This window comes from Eumetopias jubatus, unplaced genomic scaffold (genome assembly GCF_037043125.1).
Source record: "Eumetopias jubatus isolate StellerSeaLion01/CBP00866 unplaced genomic scaffold, mEumJub1_p1.0 scaffold_9, whole genome shotgun sequence".
In the NCBI taxonomy this organism is placed as follows: domain Eukaryota; kingdom Metazoa; phylum Chordata; class Mammalia; order Carnivora; family Otariidae; genus Eumetopias; species Eumetopias jubatus.
Genome location: NW_028274815.1, coordinates 30626857 through 30646923, shown reverse-complemented (window position 1 = coordinate 30646923; position 20067 = coordinate 30626857). Strand labels below are relative to the sequence as shown.

Below are 20067 nucleotides of genomic sequence, written 5' to 3'. Positions count from 1 at the left end.
ATAATGCCTTATTTGCTACGTATATATTTTAAGTAATCTTTAGACCCAATGAAGGCCTTGAACCCACGACTCCAAGTTCAAGAATCGCAGGTTCTACTGACTGAGCCAGCCAGGTGCCCCGCTATTTGCAAAATTTATTTTAATGTTTCTTTTACCCCTTTTTTCATTCTTCCTCACCAAGCATGACTTTCATTTATGTTCATTTTTGTTTTACGCTGGTCCTTTAGAATTAGGTTCTTGGGTTTTACCTCAAAGAAATTGCGTAAATTTCCCCCAAATGAAATGAGAAGTAAAGCCATACTTTAAACTTCTTGGTGGTTGCATTCATTAAGCTTGACTTTTAACATTAAAAAAAATCCTTACAGGTATTTTTTAATTTGTTAAGGCGTGACTTTTAAACTTCAGTAATGGAGCTAGCCCACAGTTTATTGCTAAATGAAGAAGCTTTGGCTCAGATCACTGAAGCAAAGAGACCAGTTTTTATCTTTGAATGGTTGAGATTTCTTGATAAAGTCTTGGTTGCTGCCAACAAGGTATGGTATTTTTTTTTTCCAGCTGGGTTTACCTAATGAAGAGTACTACATGCTCATGATTTGTGAAAAAACAAGCATTATGTTTTGGAAAGGTTGTGGGTCACTTATGGAATTGAGAATGTTACACTGGAATAGGAATTTTTGTCTGTCCTTTTTCTGTTTTGTCGCAGAACCTGAATCGCCTTTGAACCTAGTTCTTTGCCTACGTCATGTCTCTGTATGAACAGTTGAATGTGCCTGGGGAAAAATATGATTATATGACTGCCAACATTTTAAATTCATTTATCTCCAACTTCAAGTGGTCCCTCGGTGTTGTCTAGCAATCCCAATATCTTTACTTATCTCCCTGAGGAGTTATAACAGGGTTTTCTTTTAGCTACTCATTCCCTGGAAGAGACATTTCTACTCTAGTGTCCTAGGGTGTATCACCAGCTGCCTAGATTCTAGGAACTGGGGGAGAAGGCTAGGGACTTCAACATCCAGTATGTAAACTTTCATTTAAACCCCCTGTCTTCAGTGCAGTTTTCCCAGCCCACAGCTGTTCTTGAGTTCCCTGAGTCCAGAATGGAGGAGAAAGGTATGAAAATCTTACAGCTTCTAGACTCTCAACCATTTCCTCTAGCTCTAGGCACAGCTTCACTCCTTCCTCCAAAAGCACCTAGAGCTTCAAACAACAACAACATAACAAACATGAGCTTTACAGGGTTCTGTGTTGTAATTTGAGTCTCTTCTTAGTTTTCCCTATTGGGGATACCTGGCTTCTATATTTTCTGTTGATTGTTTTTCTGTTTTCTTTGCCCTTGTAGATTTGTGTTTTTTGTTTTTTGTGGGGTTTTTTTGGTTGCCCTTTAGTATAGTTTTAGTAGTAATTTTGGAGAGACAAAGTTAATGAATGGATTCATTTACAGTCCTTAGCTCAAAGTTTCTATTTTCTCTTAAACACCTTCTAAGTGAGTATTTTTTGTCTCTATTCCACTGAAACGGCTCTTGTCTAGTCATCAGTGATCGCAGATTCTTCCAACCAGTGGTCAGTATTCTGTCTTAGTTGGCCATCAGCAGCTTTTGATATAATTGATCCTCTACCTTTTAAACACTTAACTATATTTTTAATTTTGTTGTGAAATTGAAAAATACAAGACTATATACAAGTATTTATTCCTTCAATGATATCATAATCTCATGATTTTTACAATAATGACTTCCAGATACCCAACTACCTCTTTCTCTCTTAAACAGCATCTCAAAATTAACATATTCAAAGCCACATTCTTGATTTACCCATCCCAAACCTGTCCTTTCCCTAGTGCTCATCTTCTCAGGAAATGACCATTTCTTCCTTCTGGTTGCTCAGGTCATAAACCTTAGAGTCATTCTTGACTTCTTTCTTTCTCAAACTTCACATCATATTCATGAGCAAGTCCTATTGGTTCTATCCACCAGATATGTCCAGAATTCAATTTTTTGTCATCATTGCCATTGTTTCCACCCTCATCTCTCATCTGGATTATTACAATAATTTCCTTAGTGCTCACCATGCTTCCAAACATGTACCTTGTATTCTTTGCTCAGTATTCAGAATGTGCCCTTTAAAATGTTCTGATTGCATTCCTTTTGTGCTTCAAATTCCTGCTCAGAATGACAGAAAATTCTTAGAGTGGTGTGTAGGCGCTATACAATCTGGTTCCTTCTACCCTTCTGACTTCATCTTACACTGCTTCCTCTCTTTGACTCTGCTCCAGCCAAACTCGCCGTCTTGCTGTCTTCAACTGAGCAAACTTCCACTTCAAGGCCTTTGCCCTTGTTCCCTTTGCTTAGAATGTTTTTCTCTCAGATGTCTGCGTAGCTCACACCTTCACTTCTTTTCAGAGAGGCCTTTTCTTACTAATCTGTACAAAACAGTAAGAGCTCACACTATTCATTTGTTTATTTGGTGAACTCTGTCTTTCCCCACTGGAATATAAACTCATAAGGGCAGAGACTTTGTCTGTTGTGTTCACTGTTTCATCCTAGTGTCTAGAATAGTGCATGGCATATAATAAGTGCACAGTCAGCATTTCTTGAAAGAATGAATGAACTCTTGGTATTGATTATGAGTATATCGGAATTTTTCTTTTTATGCTGTCTACAGATCTTAAAGTTTCTTTCAGTTTCCTTCAGTGACCTATAACTGATGAACTACTGACTTCGCTTTTATAGGGCAGCCTTGCTAGGTTCTAAGACATAAGTTGTCCCTATGCCCAATATTTTATATCCTTTGACTGTTGGTTTCTTAGCAAGTTAGTGTGGGAACTTTTTGGATCTAGAGTAGTCACTTTTATTGGTAGCTAACTTTTTGGCATTGGAGGGGAATGAAGGATAATATTTAATCTAGGAAAGAATGGTTCATTTCTTACTGAACTTTTCCTTATCTTGAAAATTTTCATTTATGGTTTTATGCCTAATATAATCTAGATTTTAATTGTTGAGTATTTTTTATTTTGATTAAAAGGTAACAAAGTTACATATAAGAAAAAACTGATAATGTTCTTTTTTTTAAATAACAGACTGATGTAAAGGAAAAACAGAAAAAACTTGTTGAACAATTAACTGGATTAATAAGTAGTTCACCTGGACCACCTACACGAAAACTGTTAGCTAAAAATCTTGCAGCTCTTTATAGCATTGGGGATACTTTTACGGTTTTTCAAACACTTGATAAATGTAATGACATTATCAGAAATAAAGATGACACTGCAGCCTACTTACCAACAAAACTGTAAGTACTTACTTTGACATTTTGTTTTTTTTAGAGTAACTTATCTTAATAAGGGACTACTGATCATAAAGACCCCTAGGTCATTGGAACCTGCAACATACCGCTTGACAGTGAAAGCTCTAAGTGGGTCTGGGGAAGGGGTTCTTTTTCAGTCTGTGTTTCATCGCCACTGGGATGAAAAAGCAAACGACAGAGAATTGGTATGGTGTCAGCAATTTGCACAGAGGTCTTTTGGTAAATTTGGATGGAGAGAATATTCTTGGCTGGGATGGAGAAAGGTAAAGAATGTCTAGGTGATGGGATTGAGGCAGGACTGGGCAAACTAGCCCATAGGCCAAATCCAGCCTGCTGCCTATTTTGTAAAGTTTAATTGGAATACAGACATGCCCATTCATTTAGGTAGTAGCTGCTATCATGCTATAGTGGCAGAACTGAGTAGCTGAGACAGAGACCATTTTGCCTGCAAGTTTGCTGACCTTTGGTTTGGGTCAAGGACAGACATTTTCAGAGCAAGTGTTAAGGCTAATGGCTATGGGGTGCATCCTATGAAAGGGTCAAATAAGAAAACCAACAGTTCTAGTACAGTGAAGAGTGTTGTCAAGGGGGAAATTACTCACCTGTGGCATAAGGGGAGAGCAGTGTCAAGGAAGGCTTCTCAAGGAAGGATCAGGCAAGGATCAACAACAGGGAAGGACACATGGAGGTTAGTCAAATAAGTGGTTAAGATGCGAAGATGGATGTGATAGGCCAGGGATTGGCAAACTTTATGAAAAAGAACCAGGGAGTAACTCTTTTTGGCTTTGTGGACTATCCATCTCTGTCACGACTACTCACCTCTGCCACAGACTGTATGTAAATAAAATAGCTGTGTTCCAATGAAATTTTATTTATAAAAACAGGTGGTAGGCTGGATGATGGGCCAGATTCGACTTGCAGGCTGTAGTTTGCCAACCTGTTTTCTAGGCAAAGGAAACTTCTCATTGGAAACAAAAGTAGGTTCTTTATACTTTATTTACAGTGCTTTTCAGAAAGATGCAAAATAGAGGAGGGAACAAGTCCTGAGGGGGAAGACGAGAAGTTCAATTCTGGGTGCACTGATTTGCAGTACAGGAGGGAACATCCAAGGGACAGTGTGTAGTAGGTAGTTTGAAGTCGTGGTCCTAATTTCAGAGCTCTGAGTTGAGATTGTAGTTTTGGCAAGTAGAGTGGAGATTAGGAACCCTTTGGCATAGTTAAAGTTACCTAGGAAGAGTTCTGTTTGGGAACAGAGGATGGCCAAGGATACGTCTCTAGAACACCATGCAAGGGGCCTGGGCCAGTGTAATAGCTTACAGAGGAAACGGGGAGATTATTCTGAACCCGGACACTGAGTTTTAGGTCTGTTTTCAACTGCATAGGTAAGTTGTGATTAGATTTTGTGTTGTTTAAGATAAGTATAGATCTCAAAAGTTTTAGAAGAGATTAGAGAGTGCTAGTGCTTTCCAGTTTATTTTGGAATTTGAAGCTGTGTTAATACTTTGATGGTTTAGCTCTCCACCACTTAGCAAATCCACACATCACTTTCTAGTTCTGCTTAAGTAGAATTTATCATATATTCCTTATTATTCATATGTATTTCCAGTGGATTCATGGGTTTTGTTTAGGAATTCCCTAAATATTCTGGCATGTGACCTCAGTCCTTTTTAGTTTTGTTATCAGCCTAGAGAGTACTGAGAAAAGCATAGGATTTAGAGTCAACCAGGTGAAGGCTGATTCCCTGATTCTACTATTTAATACATATGTGATAGTGACACGAGTGTATTTAATGTCTCTGCCTCAGAGTAAGTTGCTCAGGATACATAGCTATTATTAGGTGGCAGATTCTAGGATTTAGTCACAGATCTGCCAGACTTCAATACTCTTCACTCCTATTCTGTACTCCTGCCTCTAAACTAAATTCACAGCTACTCACTTATTTACTATTTATACAACTGATGATAGAGTGGTTTCCTCTGTCCTGAAGAGATGGGCTTTTGTTACGTTTCTTCTGTGTAGCCAAATTTCCATGAAAGCCATTTAGATTAAATTTTACAAGTAATTGTTTACTATTATTTGTATATGTAAAGGCAGGAACTGTGAGCAATAAAAAAATGTGTAAGATAGATTCCCTGTTTCCAGATTTTACATTTCCATTGGCAGGATAAGATATACACATTTATTTATATTTATTTATATTTATTTTTAAAGTAGGCTCTATGCCCAACGTGGGGCTTGAACTCACGACCCTGAGGAGATAAGAGTCACATGCTCTACTAACTGAGCCAGCCAGGCCCCCCAGGATATACACATTTAAATGGTCAAGTCAGACACAATAAATAACATAATTTTTATCAAAATGAGTGGTTAACATTAAATGTTATATATAATGAGAGAAGAGAAGGAATCATTGTAGATTGCCATAATTTGGGAAGTCTTCATAAATGGAAAACTTGGGTTTCTTTCCAAAGGAGGGGTATGATTTATTATGTGAATATATATTTATTCTCCTATATTCCTAACAAGAATACAATTTGATCAACCATAGTATTTGTTGCGATTATAAAGAATAAACAAGGTGTTTTTGAAAGTTGAGAATTAAGGATTTGTAGCCAGAAGTGTCCTACACAAATACAAATTGATTTCTGAAAATGAAAAAGGTATCATGAAATTGTATTATTAACCTGAACAATGACCAGTGAAAACATCACTTCTTATAGGGCTGCAGTGGCTTGTGTTGGAGCATTTTATGAAAAAATGGGGAGAATGTTAGGAAGTGCATTTCCAGAGACAGTGAATAATCTTTTGAAATCTCTGAAAAGTGCAGAGGTAAGTTTTACAACAAATATTTAAATGTTTTGTTTATGGCAGGAGCTAGATGTCAGTAAAAATATATGTTTGCCTTTTATCTGTCACTGTGGTACTCATACTACTTAGCAAGAAGGTAATGTAAGATTATTACTTGCAAAAAAATACTCTTGTCCCTTCTTTAATGTTATTACCTTATGTTTCAGTGGGAAGGGAAAGAATGCTTTTCCTTGGCAAAAAATAGGTTTACCTATTATTTTTTATTTAGACCTGTGGATATTTTTGCCCTGCCATTTTATTTTTGTGCCATAGCAAATGTATTAGTCTCCTAGGGTTGCCTTAGGTAACAAATGACCACAGTGACTTAAAACAACAGAAATTTGTTGTCTCACAATTCTGGAAGCAAAAAATCCAAAATCAGGGTGTTGGCAGGGCCATGCTTCTGAAGACCCTTGGGAAGAATCCTTCCCTGCTTTCTTCCCTTCTAGTAGTTGCTAGCAATCCTTGGCGTTCCTTTGTGTTCCTTGATTTGTAGATGCACTTCTAATTTCTGCCTCTGTTGTTACACGGTATTATTCCTGTGCATCTGTGTTCTGCATCCAAATTCTTCTCATCTTATAAGAATAGCAGTGACTGGATTAGGGCCCACCTGAATTGAGTACGACCCTGTCTTTCTTTAATTTCTTATTTCCAAATAAAGTCATGTTCACAGGTAATGGGCCTTAAGACTTGAGAGTAAAAATAATTCTATTTTGTCATGTCAATTTGGTGTTACTTCTGAAAGTTCCTTATCAACTTGGTGTTCACTAAAACTAGACCAAGCCCTGGACTCTCACAGTCTAATTCCTTCGTCTCAGAAGGCTGAAGATTTCCTCTTCTGGGAACTATTTTTATTTTCATGTTCTCATTAACTTGAACTTCATGTTGTGGAAACATTAGAATATGTTTTCTTGTGGTAACCTGATTTCTCAGCAAGATATTATTTAATTGAAGTTAATACTTATTCTTACCTTTCAGGTACTGTCTAGGATACTTAATTTTATTTTATTTTTCATTACTTACTGTTTATTGTGTGAAGGTAAGACTATGAGGCCATGAAGCCCAGAAAACTTTTGTGTTTTGTTATGTTCTTGTTTAAAAATGGAACTTGTTTTACAACATAGTTTTTAGTTTTGATTTATGTTCCCATCTAGTCTCAAGGGCGAAGTGAAATCTTAATGAGCCTACAGAAAGTTCTGAATGGACTGGGAGGTGCAGCGGCTTCCTCTCATCGTGATATTTACAAGAATGCCAGGTCCCTCTTGACTGACAGGTCGATGGCTGTTCGATGTGCAGTTGCCAAGGTTAGTACTTGCTGATTTATTATGCTATCCCTTTCCCTGCTTCCTCTTAAACAGTGACTTTTTCTTTTAAAGTTTTAAAATGTGATAGCATACTTTTTGTTCCCATAGATTAGTTTCAATTTGTAGAATTATATACAAATGGAATCATGGGGTATGTACTCTCTTTCTTTGGTCTGGCTTCTTTTACTCAGCATAATTACCTTGAGATTCATCTGTATTGTTACATGTGTCACTAGTTCACTTCTTTTCATTGCTGAGTAGTATGTCATTGGGTGGATGTACCACAATTAGTTTATTCCTTCACCTGTTAAGGACATTTGAATTGCTTCCAGTTTAGGCTATTAGGAAAAAAGCTATAAACATCTCTGTACCAGTTTTGTGTGGACATATGCATTGTTCTACCTGGATAAGTACCTAGGAGTGGAATAACTGGATTGTATGATAGATTTATGTTTTTTAAAAAATTGCCAAACTATTTTCCAAAGTACTCGTACCATTTTACATTTCCACCAGCAATGTATGAGATTTCTAATTCCTCCACATCCTCATTTGGTATTGTCAGTCTTACTCATTTTGGCTATTCTAATAGATATGTGCCCATATCTCATTGTGGCTTTAGTTTATATTTCCCTGAGGACTAAAGATGAGCATATTTTCACGTGCTTTTATTGCCATCCATATCTTCTTTGATGAAGAATCTATTCAAGTCTTTTTCCTGTTGTTTTATTGAGTAGTTTTCTTATTATTGAGTTTTGATAGTACTATATAGAGTTTTTATATATTTCTTTATCAGACAATTTGCAAATACTTTTTCTCAACTGTGGCCTGTCTTTTCATTCTCTAAATAGTGCCTTTCTAAGGGAAAGAAGGGAAGTTTTGAATTTTGTCAAAGTCCAATTTACCAGTTTTTTTTTCAATTTACCAATTTTTATATCTGTGCTGCTCGTATTGTATCTAAGAAAACTTTTCCTGACTGAACGTTTTCTTATGTTTCCTTCTAGAAGTTTCATAGTTTTATACTGAGATATATGATCCATTTTGAGTTAATTTTTAAATATGGTACAAAGTATGAATCAAAGTTCTTTCTTTTTTTTTTTTTTTGCACATGTATATTCACTTGTTCCAGTACCACGTTGAAAACACTATCTTTTCTTCACTTAAATTGCCTTTGCACCTTTGTTGAAAGTTGGTTGTCCTCATGTGTATGGGTCTATTTTGGACTCTATTTAATGTTCCACTGATCTATCTTGATGTCCATAACACTGTCCTAATTACTGTACCTTCATAATAAGTCTTGAAACCAGGTAGTGTTAACTTTCTAACTTTGTTCTTTTTCAAAATAGTATTCTAGGCTCTTTGCATTTCCATACGAATTTTAGAATTAACTTACCAATTTCTAGAAAAGTACCATTCTGGGATTCTGATTCATGCTGGTATTTTACAATGACTCTATGGATCAATTTGGGAACAGTTGACATCTTAACAATATTAAATCTTCTAACTTATTTAGGTCTTCTTTGTTTTCTCTTAGCAACATTTTGTGCTTTCCAGTTATAGGTCTTGGACATCTTTTGTCAGATTTATCCCTAAGTATTTCATATTTTCAGTGCTATTTTTAATGGTACTGATTTTTAAAATTTTAATTTCTAATTGTTCATTGATAACACAGAAATACAATTGATTTTTGTATATTCTTGTATCTGCAAAAGTTGCTAAATGACTTAAAAGTTCTATCATCTCTTTTAATAGATTCTGTCAGCTATTCTACATAGACAATCATGTTGTCTAAGAATAAAGACAGTTTTACTTCTTTTCTAATAAGGATACCTTTTGTTCTGGAGAAATCCTTCAATACAGTGTTGAATTAAAAACATGAGAGCAGGGGCACCTGGGTGGCTCAGTCGGTTAAGTGTCTGCCTTTGGCTCAGGTCATGATCCCGGAGTCCTGGGATCAGGTCCAGTGTTGGGCTCCTTGCTCAACAGGAAGTCTGCTTCTCCCGCTCCCTCTACCCCTCCCCCCTCTCATGCTTGCATGTGTGTGCGCGTGCTCTCTCACTCTTTCTCAAATAAATAAAAAATCTTAAAAAAAAAACATGAGAGCAAACATCCTTGTCTTACTACAGATCCTTATGGAGAAAATATTCAGTTTTTTGCCATTTAGTGTTGGTTTTTCTTGATGACTTTTATCAAGTTGAGGAAGCGCCCTTATATTCGTAGCTTGCTAAGAGGTTTTATCAGGAATGGATGTTGGATTTTGTCAAGTGCCTTTTGTTTTATATTTGATTTCTTGTGTTGTTTTTGTTGTTGCTGTTTTCTAGGTAAACTTATTTTAATTTAATGGTAAATTTACATGCAATTATAAGAAATAATATAGAGATGTCTTTATCACCCTGTTCCTCCCAATGGTAAGATCTTGAAAAAGTATAATACAATATTACAACTAGTATAATAGTGTTGACATTGACATAGTTCATTGATCTTGTTTAGTTTTCCCCAGTTTTACTTGTACACACATTCAGTTTTTTTATTTTTTTATTGTTATATTAATCACCATACATTACATCATTAGTTTGTGATGTAGTATTCCATGATTCATTGTTTGTGCATAACACCCAAGGCTCCACGCAGAACGTGCCCTCTTTAATACCCATCCCCAGGCTAACCCATCCCCCCACCCCCCTCCTCTCTAGAACCCTCAGTTTGTTTTTCAGAGTCCATCATCTCTCATGGTTCGTCTCCCCCTTCGATTCACCCCCCTTCATTCTTCCCCTCCTGCTATCTTCTTTTTTTTTTTCTTAACATATATTGCATTATTTGTTTCAGAGGTACAGATCTGTGATTCAACATTCTTGCACAATTCACAGCGCTCACCATAGCACATACCCTCCCCGATGTCTATCACCCAGCCACCCCATCCCTCCCACCCCACCCCCACTCCAGCAACCCTCAGTTTGTTTCCTGAGATTAAGAATTCCTCATATCAGTGAGGTCATATGATACATGTCTTTCTCTCATTGGCTTATTTCACTCAGCATAACTCCCTCCAGTTCCATCCATGTCATTGCAAATGGCAAGATCTCATTCCTTTTGATGGCTGCATAATACTCCATTGTATATATATACCACTTCTTCTTTATCCATTCATCTGTCGATGGACATCTTGGCTCTTTCCACAGTTTGGCTATTCTGGACATTGCTGCTATAAACATCGGGGTGCACGTACCCCTTCGGATCCCTACGTTTGTATCTTTGGAGTAAATACCCAGTAGTGCAATTGCTAGATCGCATGGTAGCTCTATTTTTAACTTTTTGAGGAACCTCCATACTGTTTTCCAGAGTGGTTGCACCAGCTTGCATTCCCACCAACAGTGTAGGAGGGTTCCCCTTTCTCCACATCCCTGCCAACATTTTTCGTTTCCTGACTTGTTAATTTTAGCCATTCTGACTGGTGTGAGGTAGTATCTCATTGAAGTTTTGATTTGGATTTCCCTGATGCTGAGCGATGTGGAGCACTTCTTCATGTGTCTGTTGGCCATTTGGATGTCTTTGGAAAAATGTCTGTTCATGTCTTCTGCCCATTTCTTGATTGGATTATTTGTTCTTTGGGTGTTGAGTTTGATAAGTTCTTTATAGATTTTGGATACTAGCCCTTTACCTGATATGTCATTTGCAAATATCTTCTCCCATTCTGTCGGTTGTCTTTTGGTTTTGTGGACTGTTTCTTTTGCTGTGCAAAAGCTTTTTATCTTGATGAAATCCCAACAGTTCATTTTTGCCCTTACTTCCCTTGCCTTTGGCGATGTTTCTAGGAAGAACTTGCTGCGGCTAGTTCGAAGTGGTTGCTGCCTGTGTTCTCCTTTAGGATTTTGATGGACTCCTCTTTCACATTTAGGTCTTTAAAACATTTTGAGTCTATTTTTGTGTGTGGTGTAAGGAAATGGTCCAGTTTCATTCTGCATGTGGCTGTCCAATTTTCGCAACACCATTTGTTGAAGAGACTGTCTTTTTTCCATTGGACATTCTTTCCTGCTTTGTCAAAGATGAGTTGACCATAGACTTGAGGGTCCATTTCTGGGCTCTCGATTCTGTTCCATTGATCTATGTGTCTGTTTTTGTGCCAGTATCATACTGTCTTGATGATGACAGCTTTGTAATAGAGCTGGAAGTCTGGAATTGTGATGCCGCCAGCTTTGCTTTTCTTCTTCAACATTCCTCTGGCTATTTGGGGTCTTTTCTGGTTCCATACAAATTTTAGGATTATTTGTTCCATTTCTTTGAAAAAAGTGGATGGTATTTTGATGGGGCTTGCATTGAATGTGTAGATTGCTCTAGGTAGCATTGACATCTTCACAATATTTGTTCTTCCAATCCATGAGCATGGAACGTTTTTCCATTTTTTTGTGTCTTCCTCAATTTCTTTCATGAGTATTTTATAGTTTTCTGAGTACAGATCCTTTGCCTCTTTGCTTAGATTTATTCCTAGGTATCTTATGGTTTTGGGTGCAATTGGAAATGGGATCGACTCCTTAATTTCTCTCTCTTCTGTCTTGTTGTTGATGTATAGGAATGCCACTGATTTCTGTGCGTTGATTTGATATCCTGCCACTTTACTGAATTCCTGTATGAGTTCTAGCAGTTTTGGGGTGGAGTCTTTTGGGTTTTCCACATAAAGTATCATATCATCTGCAAACAGTGAGAGTTTGACTTCCTCTTGGCCGATTTGGATGCCTTTGATTTCTTTTTGTTGTCTGATTGCTGTGGCTAGGACTTCTAATACTATGTTGAATAGCAGTGGTGAAAGTGGACATCCCTGCCGCGTTCCTGACCTTAGGGGAAAAGCTCTCAGTTTTTCCCCATTGAGAATGATATTCACTGTGAGTTTTTCATAGATGGCTTTTATGATATTGAGGTATGTCCCCTCTATCCCTATACTCTGAGGAGTTTTGATCAAGAAAGGATGCTGTACTTTGTCAAATGCTTTTTCTGCATCTATTGAGGGGATCATATGATTCTTGTTCTTTCTTTTGTTAATGTATTGTATCACGTTGGTTGATTTGCAGATGTTGAACCAACCTTGCAGCCCAGGGATAAATCCCACTTGGTCATGGTGAATAATCCTTTTAATGTACTGTTGGATCCTATTGGCTAGTATTTTGGTGAGAATTATGGCATCCATGTTCATCAAGGATATTGGTCTGTAATTCTCCTTTTTGATGGGGTCTTTGGTTTGGGGATCAAGGTAATGGTGACCTCATAAAATGAGTTTGGAAATTTTCCTTCCATTTCTATTTTTTGGAACAGTTTCAGGAGAATAGGTATTAATTCTTCTTTAAATGTTTGGTAGAATTCTCCTGGGAAGCCGTCTGGCCCTGGGCTTTTGTTTGTTGGGAGATTTTTGATGACTGCTTCAATTTCCTTAGTGGTTATAGGTCTGTTCAGGTTTTCTATTTCTTCTTGGTTCAATTTTGGTAGTTGATACATCTCTAGGAATGCATCCATTTCTTCCAGGTTATCTAATTTGCTGGCATAGAGTTGCTCCTAATATGTTCTTATAATTGTTTGTATTTCTTTGGTGTTGGTTGTGATCTCTCCTCTTTCATTCATGATTTTGTTGATTTGGGTCATTTCTCTTTTCTTTTTAATAAGTCTGACCAGGGGTTTATCAATCTTGTTAATTCTTTCAAAGAACCAGCTCCTAGTTTTGTTGATCTGTTCTACTGTTCTTTTGGTTTCTATTTCATTGATTTCTGCTCTGATCTTTATTATTTCTCTTCTCCTGCTGGGTTTAGGCTTTATTTGCTGTTTTTTCTCTAGCTCCTTTAGGTGTAGGGTTAGGTTGTGTATTTGAGACCTTTCTTGTTTCTTGAGAAAGGCTTGGATTGCTATATACTTTCCTCTTAGGACTGCCTTTGCTGCATCCCAAAGATTTTGAACAGTTGTGTTTTCATTTTCATTGGTTTCCATGAATTTTTTTAATTCTTCTTTAATTTCCTGGTTGACCCATTCATTCTTTAGTAGGATGCTCTTTAGCCTCCATGTATTTGAGTTCTTTCTGACTTTCCTCTTGTGATTGAGTTCTAGTTTCAAAGCACTGTGGTCTGAAAATATGCAGGGAATAATCCCAATCTTTTGGTAGCGGTTGAGACTGGATTTGTGACCTAGGATGTGATCAATTCTGGAGAATGTTCCATGGGCACTAGAGAAGAATGTGTATTCTGTAGCTTTGGGATGGAATGTTCTGAATATGTCTGTGAAGTCCATTTGGTCCAGTGTGTCATTTGAAGTCTTTATTTCCTTGTTGATCTTTTGCTTAGATGATCTGTTGATTTCAGTGAGGTGTTGTTAAAGTCCCCCACTATCATTGTATTGTTGTCAATGTGTTTCTTTGCTTTTCTTATTAATTGGCTTATATAATTGGCTGCTCCCATGTTAGGGGCATAGATATTTATAATTGTTAGATCTTCTTGTTGGATAGACCCTTTAAGTAAGATATAGTGTCCTTCCTCATCTCTTATTACAGTCTTTGGTTTAAAATCTTATTTGTCTGTTATAAGGATTGCCACCCCAGCTTTCTTTTGGTGTCCATTAGCATGGTAAACCGTTTTCCACCCCCTCACTTTCAATGTGGGGGTGTCTTTGGGTCTAAAATGAGTCTCTTGCAGACAGCATATTGATGGATCTTGTTTTTTAATCCAGTCTGATAGCCTGTGTCTTTTGATTGGAGCATTTAGTCCATTTACATTCAGGGTAACTATCGAAAGATATGAATTTAGTGCTGTTGTATTGCCTGTAAGGTGACTGTTACTGTATATTGTCTGTGTTCCTTTCTGGTCTATGTTGCTTTTAGGCTCTCTCTTTGCTTAGAGGACCCCTTTCAATATTTCTTTTACGGCTGGTTTCATGTTTGCAAATTCCTTTAGTTTTTGTCCTGGAAGCTTTGTATCTCTCCTATTTTCAATGACAGCCTAGCTGGATATAGTATTCTTGGCTGCATATTTTTCTCGTTTAGTGCTCTGAATATATCATGCCAGTCCTTTCTGGCCTGCCAGGTATCTGTGGATAGGTCTGTTGCCAGTCTAACGTTTCTACCATTATAGGTTACATGTCTCTTCTCCCGAGCTGCTTTCAGGATTTTCTCTTTGTCTCTGAGACTCATAAGTTTTACTATTAGATGTCGGGGTGTTGACCTATTTTTATTGATTTTGAGAGGGGTTCTCTGTGCCTCCTGGATTTTGATGCCTGTTTCCTTCCCCACATTAGGGAAGTTCTCTTGTATAATTTGCTCCAATATACCTTCTGCCCCTCTCTCTCTTTCTTCTTCTTCTGGGATCCCAATTATTCTAATGTTGTTTCGTCTTATGGTATCGCTTATCTCTCGAATTCTGCCCTCGTGATCCTGTAGTTGTTTCTCTTTTTCTCAGCCTCTTTATTTTCCATCATTTGGTCTTCTATATCACTGATTCTCTCTTCTGCCTCATTTATCCTAGCAGTTAGTGCCCCCATTTTTGATTGCCCCTCATGAATAGCCTTTTTGATTTTGACTTGGTTAGATTTTAGTTCTTTTATTTCTCCAGAAATGGTTTCTCTAATAACTTCCATGCTTTTTTCAAGCCCAGCTAGTATCTTTAAAGTCATGATTCTGAACTCTAGGTCTGACATCGTACTAATGTCCGTATTGAGTACGTCCCTGGCAGACAGTACTACCTCTTGTTCTTTTTGTTGAGGTGATTTTTTCCGTCTTGTCATTTTGTCCAGAGAATAGATGAATGAGAGAACAAAATGTTAACAGGGTAACAATGTCCCCAGAAAATATACTCCATACAAATCAGAAAAGACCTGAAACCAGGGGAAAAGAAAGGGAAAGAAAGAAAAAAGAGAAAAAAAAGAAAAAGATTAAAAACAAAAACAGAAAAAAACAAAAAAAACAGAATATGATCAATTATGATCAGGCTGGTGCATAGATCAGTGCCACACACTAGATTTTTTTGTGTATTTTGGTCTGTTAGAGGAAAGTGCCTCCCAGAATTTTAAAGAAAGAAAGACTTATATATGTACAAAATAAGGGTTGATACGATGAAGGAATGGAATATGACTGTAAAGATGAAAATTAAAAAAATTTTATAAAAGGAATTGATAAGTTGTTTGAAAAAAGAAAGAAGAGGATTTAAAAAACGGGGGGAAGAGAATGTGATCAGGCAGGAGACTAGAACAAAGCCATACACTAGAGATTTAGGGTATATTTTATCTGTTAGAAGAAACTATATCTCAAAATTTTAAAGAAAGAACAAGTTACATATATATGTGTGTGTGTGTGTGTGTGTGTATATATATATGCCAAAAATAAGGGTAACTACTATGAAGGGATAGAGTATGACTCCAAAAATGAAAACTAAAAATGTGTTTTGTTTTGTTTTGTTTTTTAAGATTTTATTTATTTATTTGACAGAGACACAGCGAGAGAGGAAACACAAGCAGGGGGAGCAGGAGAGGGAGAAGCAGGCTTCCCGCGGAGCAGGGAGCCCGACATGGGGCTCGATCCCAGGACCCTAGGATCACAGCCTGAGCCGAAGGCAGACGCTTAACCACTGAGCCACCTGGGTGCCCCAAAAATGTTTTTTTTAAAAAAGGGATTATAAGATGTTGGTTGAAAAAGGGAAAAAGAAAAATTCAAAAAAAAAAAGTTTAAAAAAAATTAACTTTGAAAGACTAAAGAATCATGGTAAAAAAGCCATGAATTCTATGTGCAGTATTCCCCTAGCGCTGGAGTTCTGCCCTTCTCATTGATTGGTAAACTTGGTCTTGGCTGGCTGTTCTTGCTGATCTTTTGGGGGAGGGGGCCTGTTGCCACGGTTCCCAAATGTGTTTGCCGGAGGCGGAATTGCCCCGCCCTTGTCAGTCGGGCTAAGTAATCTGCTCGGGTTTGCTCTGGGGAGCTTTTGTTCCCTGCAAGCTTTCGGTGCAGCTTTGAGGGACGAGAGTGAAAATGGCGGCCTCCCCATCTCCGCCCTGGAGGAGCCGAGAACTCGGGGCCCCACTCCTCAGTGCACCCCCAGAGAGAAGCAGTCAATCACTCCCGTCTCTCCAGTCTCCGGCCGCACTCCGGGCGGAGTCAAGTCAATCTCTGGCACCCAACCCCGTGTGGAGTCTCCAAACCCAGCAGATTCCTGCGGTGGGCTCCTACAGCCACTCCTCCCAGGGGAGGAAGGGGAGTCTCCCCGGATCTGCCGCTTGTTGGGTCCCTGCTGGAGGAGCAGTGGCCCAACTGTGTCACAGATCACAGTTTATGGCAACCCCGAGCTGACAACTTGCGCCTTGGCTCCGTCTCTGTAGCTGGCTTCCCTGCTCTGATAGCCGGGAGCTCTGCCGCACTCAAGCACCCCTGGTGTTTCTGTGACCCCAAGGATTCTGAGACCACACTGTCCCACGAGGGTTCCACCCCCCGCTTAGCCACTGGAGTGACGTCCCTCAGCGGAGCCGGCTGCTGAAAGTTCCGATTTTGTGCTCCACTGCTCTATCACTTGCCAGAAGCGGCCTCCGGAGGCCCCCTCCCCTGCTGTCTATCCTCCTCTGATTCACTTTTCCCCACGTCCTACCTTCCAGAAAGTGGTCGCTTTTTTGCTGAGTTGTTGCTATTCTTTTCTTCGATCTCCTGTTGAGTTTGTAGGTGTTCAGATTGGTTTGATCCCTATCCTGCTGAATTCCCACAAATTTAGTTTTAAGATTTATTTATTTGATTTTTTTAAAGATTTTATTTATTTATTTGAGAGAGAGAGAATGAGAGAGAGCACAAGAGGGAAGAGGGTCAGAGGGAGAAGCAGACTCCCTGCTGAGCAGGGATTCCCGATGCGGGACTCGATCCCGGGACTCCAGGATCATGACCTGAGCCGAAGGCAGTCGCTTAACCAACTGAGCCACCCAGGCGCCCTAGATTTATTTATTTATTTGAGAGAGAGCGTGTGTGTGTGTGTGTGTGTGTGTGTGTGTGTGTGTGTGAGCGAGTACATGGAGGAGGGGCAGAGGGAGAGAATCTCAGGTAGACTCCCTGCCGAGCGAGTAACTGGTCATAGGATTTCATCCCACAACGCCTCCCTTCCCCAGGATCACAACCTGAGGCGAAACCAAGAGTCAGAGGCTTAACCGACTGAGCCACCCAGGTGCTCCTACAAATTCAATTTTAAAAATCAATACTGGGCTATTTAGGTTATCTGTTTCTTCTTTAGTGAGTTGTCTATTTCATTTAAGTTGTCAAATTTATTGGCATGACGTTTACGATAGTTTCTTTGTTCTTTTAATATATAGTCAATCTGTAGTGATGTGACCACTCTCATTCCTAATTTTGGTAATTGGTGTCATTTCTCTTTCCTTTATCTGTCTGGCTAGAGATTTATCCCAAATTTATTGGTCATCTCAAAGAAGCAGCTTTGGGTTTTATTTGTATTCTTTTTCAGTTTTCTATTTCAGTTCTGTTATCTTTATCATTCTCTTTTCTCCCCTGCTTACTTTGTGCTAAATTCGTTCTACATCATGAGTTTCTTAAGGTTGAAGCTGAGGTTATTGATTTGAGACCTTTCTTCTTTCTAATATAGGAGTTTAGTGTTAAATGTCTTCTCCCAAGTAGTGAAAACTCTCGAGGCAGTAAGCTGGGACAATTACAGGGTTAAGTTTGTTTTCCATCTCTTAAGCATTGCTCTCCTTCACTGCCTAATATCCAGTGTCTTGTAAACTCTTATTTCGTATGTTTTAATTTTTTGGTTATTTCAGGAGAGAGAGTAAATCTGAATCTTTTTACTATATCTCTGGAAGTGGAAGTTCTAGGATGTAATTTACTTTTTTTTTTTTAATTCCAGTGTTTACTAGAACTACAGAATGAAGCTGTGTTCATGTGGACTGCTGAGTTGGAAAATATTGCCACTCACTGCTTTAAGGCTTTGGAAAACTCAAATTATGGGGTTCGAGTGGCAGTGTCTAAACTCTTAGGAACAGTCATGGCTACAGCATTGATGCCAAAACAAGCAACAGGTATCATTTGCCAATCCCTGATGTAGACTATAACAGATATTTGAAGGTATATGAAATCTATCTAAATAAGTTATTTGTTATAGGCAAGTCACTTGAAAGATTTAGATTGTTAAGCGTCTTTGTCTACTTTTTCAGGGAATAGAACTACCCAAATGGCATTTTCCTTGATATAGACAAGACATTTTTTATGGTTATAATGTACAGGATAATATCTATCAAGTATACTGGATGTATAAGCAAGTAAGATTTATGAAATGGTTTTGTACAATCTTCAAGGGACTGGAATCTGGCACTTAATATGCTTCCTTACTTGCAATCTCTGATGAGTAGATCCCTTTTATAGTACAGTATTATTTTTCTTTTCTTTCTTTTTTTTTTTTTGGCCATTACTGTAAGCAGCATCAGAGACATTTGTCATGTGACTTCTGCTGTGCCTCACAGTTGCATAGAGATGCCTCTGTGAGGGTTGTGAGTGGACCCTGAGGGAGCCTAGCCACGCCTGCTACTGTCTATGTAGTAGAAGGAGAATCAGATGTTATCGATTCAAGTCCTAACTCTTTTGTTAATTAGCTGTGAAACACTTTGAGCTTTAGTCTCTTTATCTTTAATGATAATAATTTCAGTCTGTGCAATTAGATGATGATGATGACAGGTAACATTTATTAAGTGCTATGTGCCAGGCACTGAATTCAGCATATAACTGGGTTTTGTTGAATCCTCACAAAAGCTCTATGAATTATAAGTACTGTTACTATTCCCAGTTTATAAACAAGGAAATTGAGGCTTACAGAGATTGTGTAATTTGTGTTCTCGTAAGTGTTCTGTTAAGCGTCAGAGCTGAAATTCAAACCCAGGCAGCCAAATTCCAAAGTCTGCATACTTAATCATGAGCTTTATACCCCTCCTACAGACTTTTTGTGAGGATTATGTTTGCAGCTGTATGTGAAAGACTTTATAAAATATGAAGCTCTGTACAAGGGAATGGCAATTCGGCTGCAGTCCAGTGACATTTTAATCTATTGCTAACTGTTGTCTAGAAAGCATGGACTTGACAAAGTTTTGAGTCTACTCTGTTGGGAATGAGGGCTGTGATCAATTAGCAGTATCTGCTATGGATGTGCTTTGTCCTTGTGTTACATATATCAAGGTTAACATTATTGGACTATGTTTGGCGTAGATTTAATGAATTGCTTTTCATTTCTAGCTCCTTCCATGTTTCCTAGCATTTTTTGCTTCAAAATTGAATTTATTTTTGCAAGTACATTGTAAACTTAAAGACTATAAGACAATGAAGGGACCCTATCTTTGTAGTAGTTTAAGGATCCTTAAAAATAATTACTTGAATTTTAAGCTGGATTTATTAGAAAATATTATCCAACGAATAGCAAAATATATTGCTTATGAATTTACTTTTCTTCCTGAAAGTAATGCGCCAGAACGTGAAGCGAGCGACATTTGATGAAGTCTTAGAACTCATGGCCACAGGATTTCTACGTGGAGGGTCCGGTTTTTTAAAGAGTGGTGGAGAGATGTTAAAAGTCGGAGGGTCTGTTAATCGTGAAGTGAGAGTTGGAGTCACACAGGTTTGTAATGG

At 38.2% G+C, this 20067-nt stretch overlaps 1 protein-coding gene across 3 annotated transcripts in view; it reads left to right on the top strand.

The window, feature by feature from the left end:
- The window catches only part of HEATR5B (HEAT repeat containing 5B), a 111416-nt gene that overhangs the window by 637 nt on the left and 90712 nt on the right, over positions 1 to 20067 (top strand). For 2 of the 3 annotated variants that reach the window (XM_028117150.2, XM_028117152.2), the window contains exons 2-7: positions 386 to 533; positions 3077 to 3288; positions 6024 to 6132; positions 7305 to 7454; positions 18302 to 18473; positions 19899 to 20056. In XM_028117150.2, coding sequence (XP_027972951.1) covers positions 408 to 533; positions 3077 to 3288; positions 6024 to 6132; positions 7305 to 7454; positions 18302 to 18473; positions 19899 to 20056 — 927 coding nt within the window. In that variant the 5' untranslated portion in view covers positions 386 to 407. Of the gene's footprint in view, positions 1 to 365; positions 534 to 3076; positions 3289 to 6023; positions 6133 to 7304; positions 7455 to 18301; positions 18474 to 19898; positions 20057 to 20067 lie in introns of all 3 variants that reach the window. The other variant, XM_028117151.2, reaches the window with a different exon arrangement.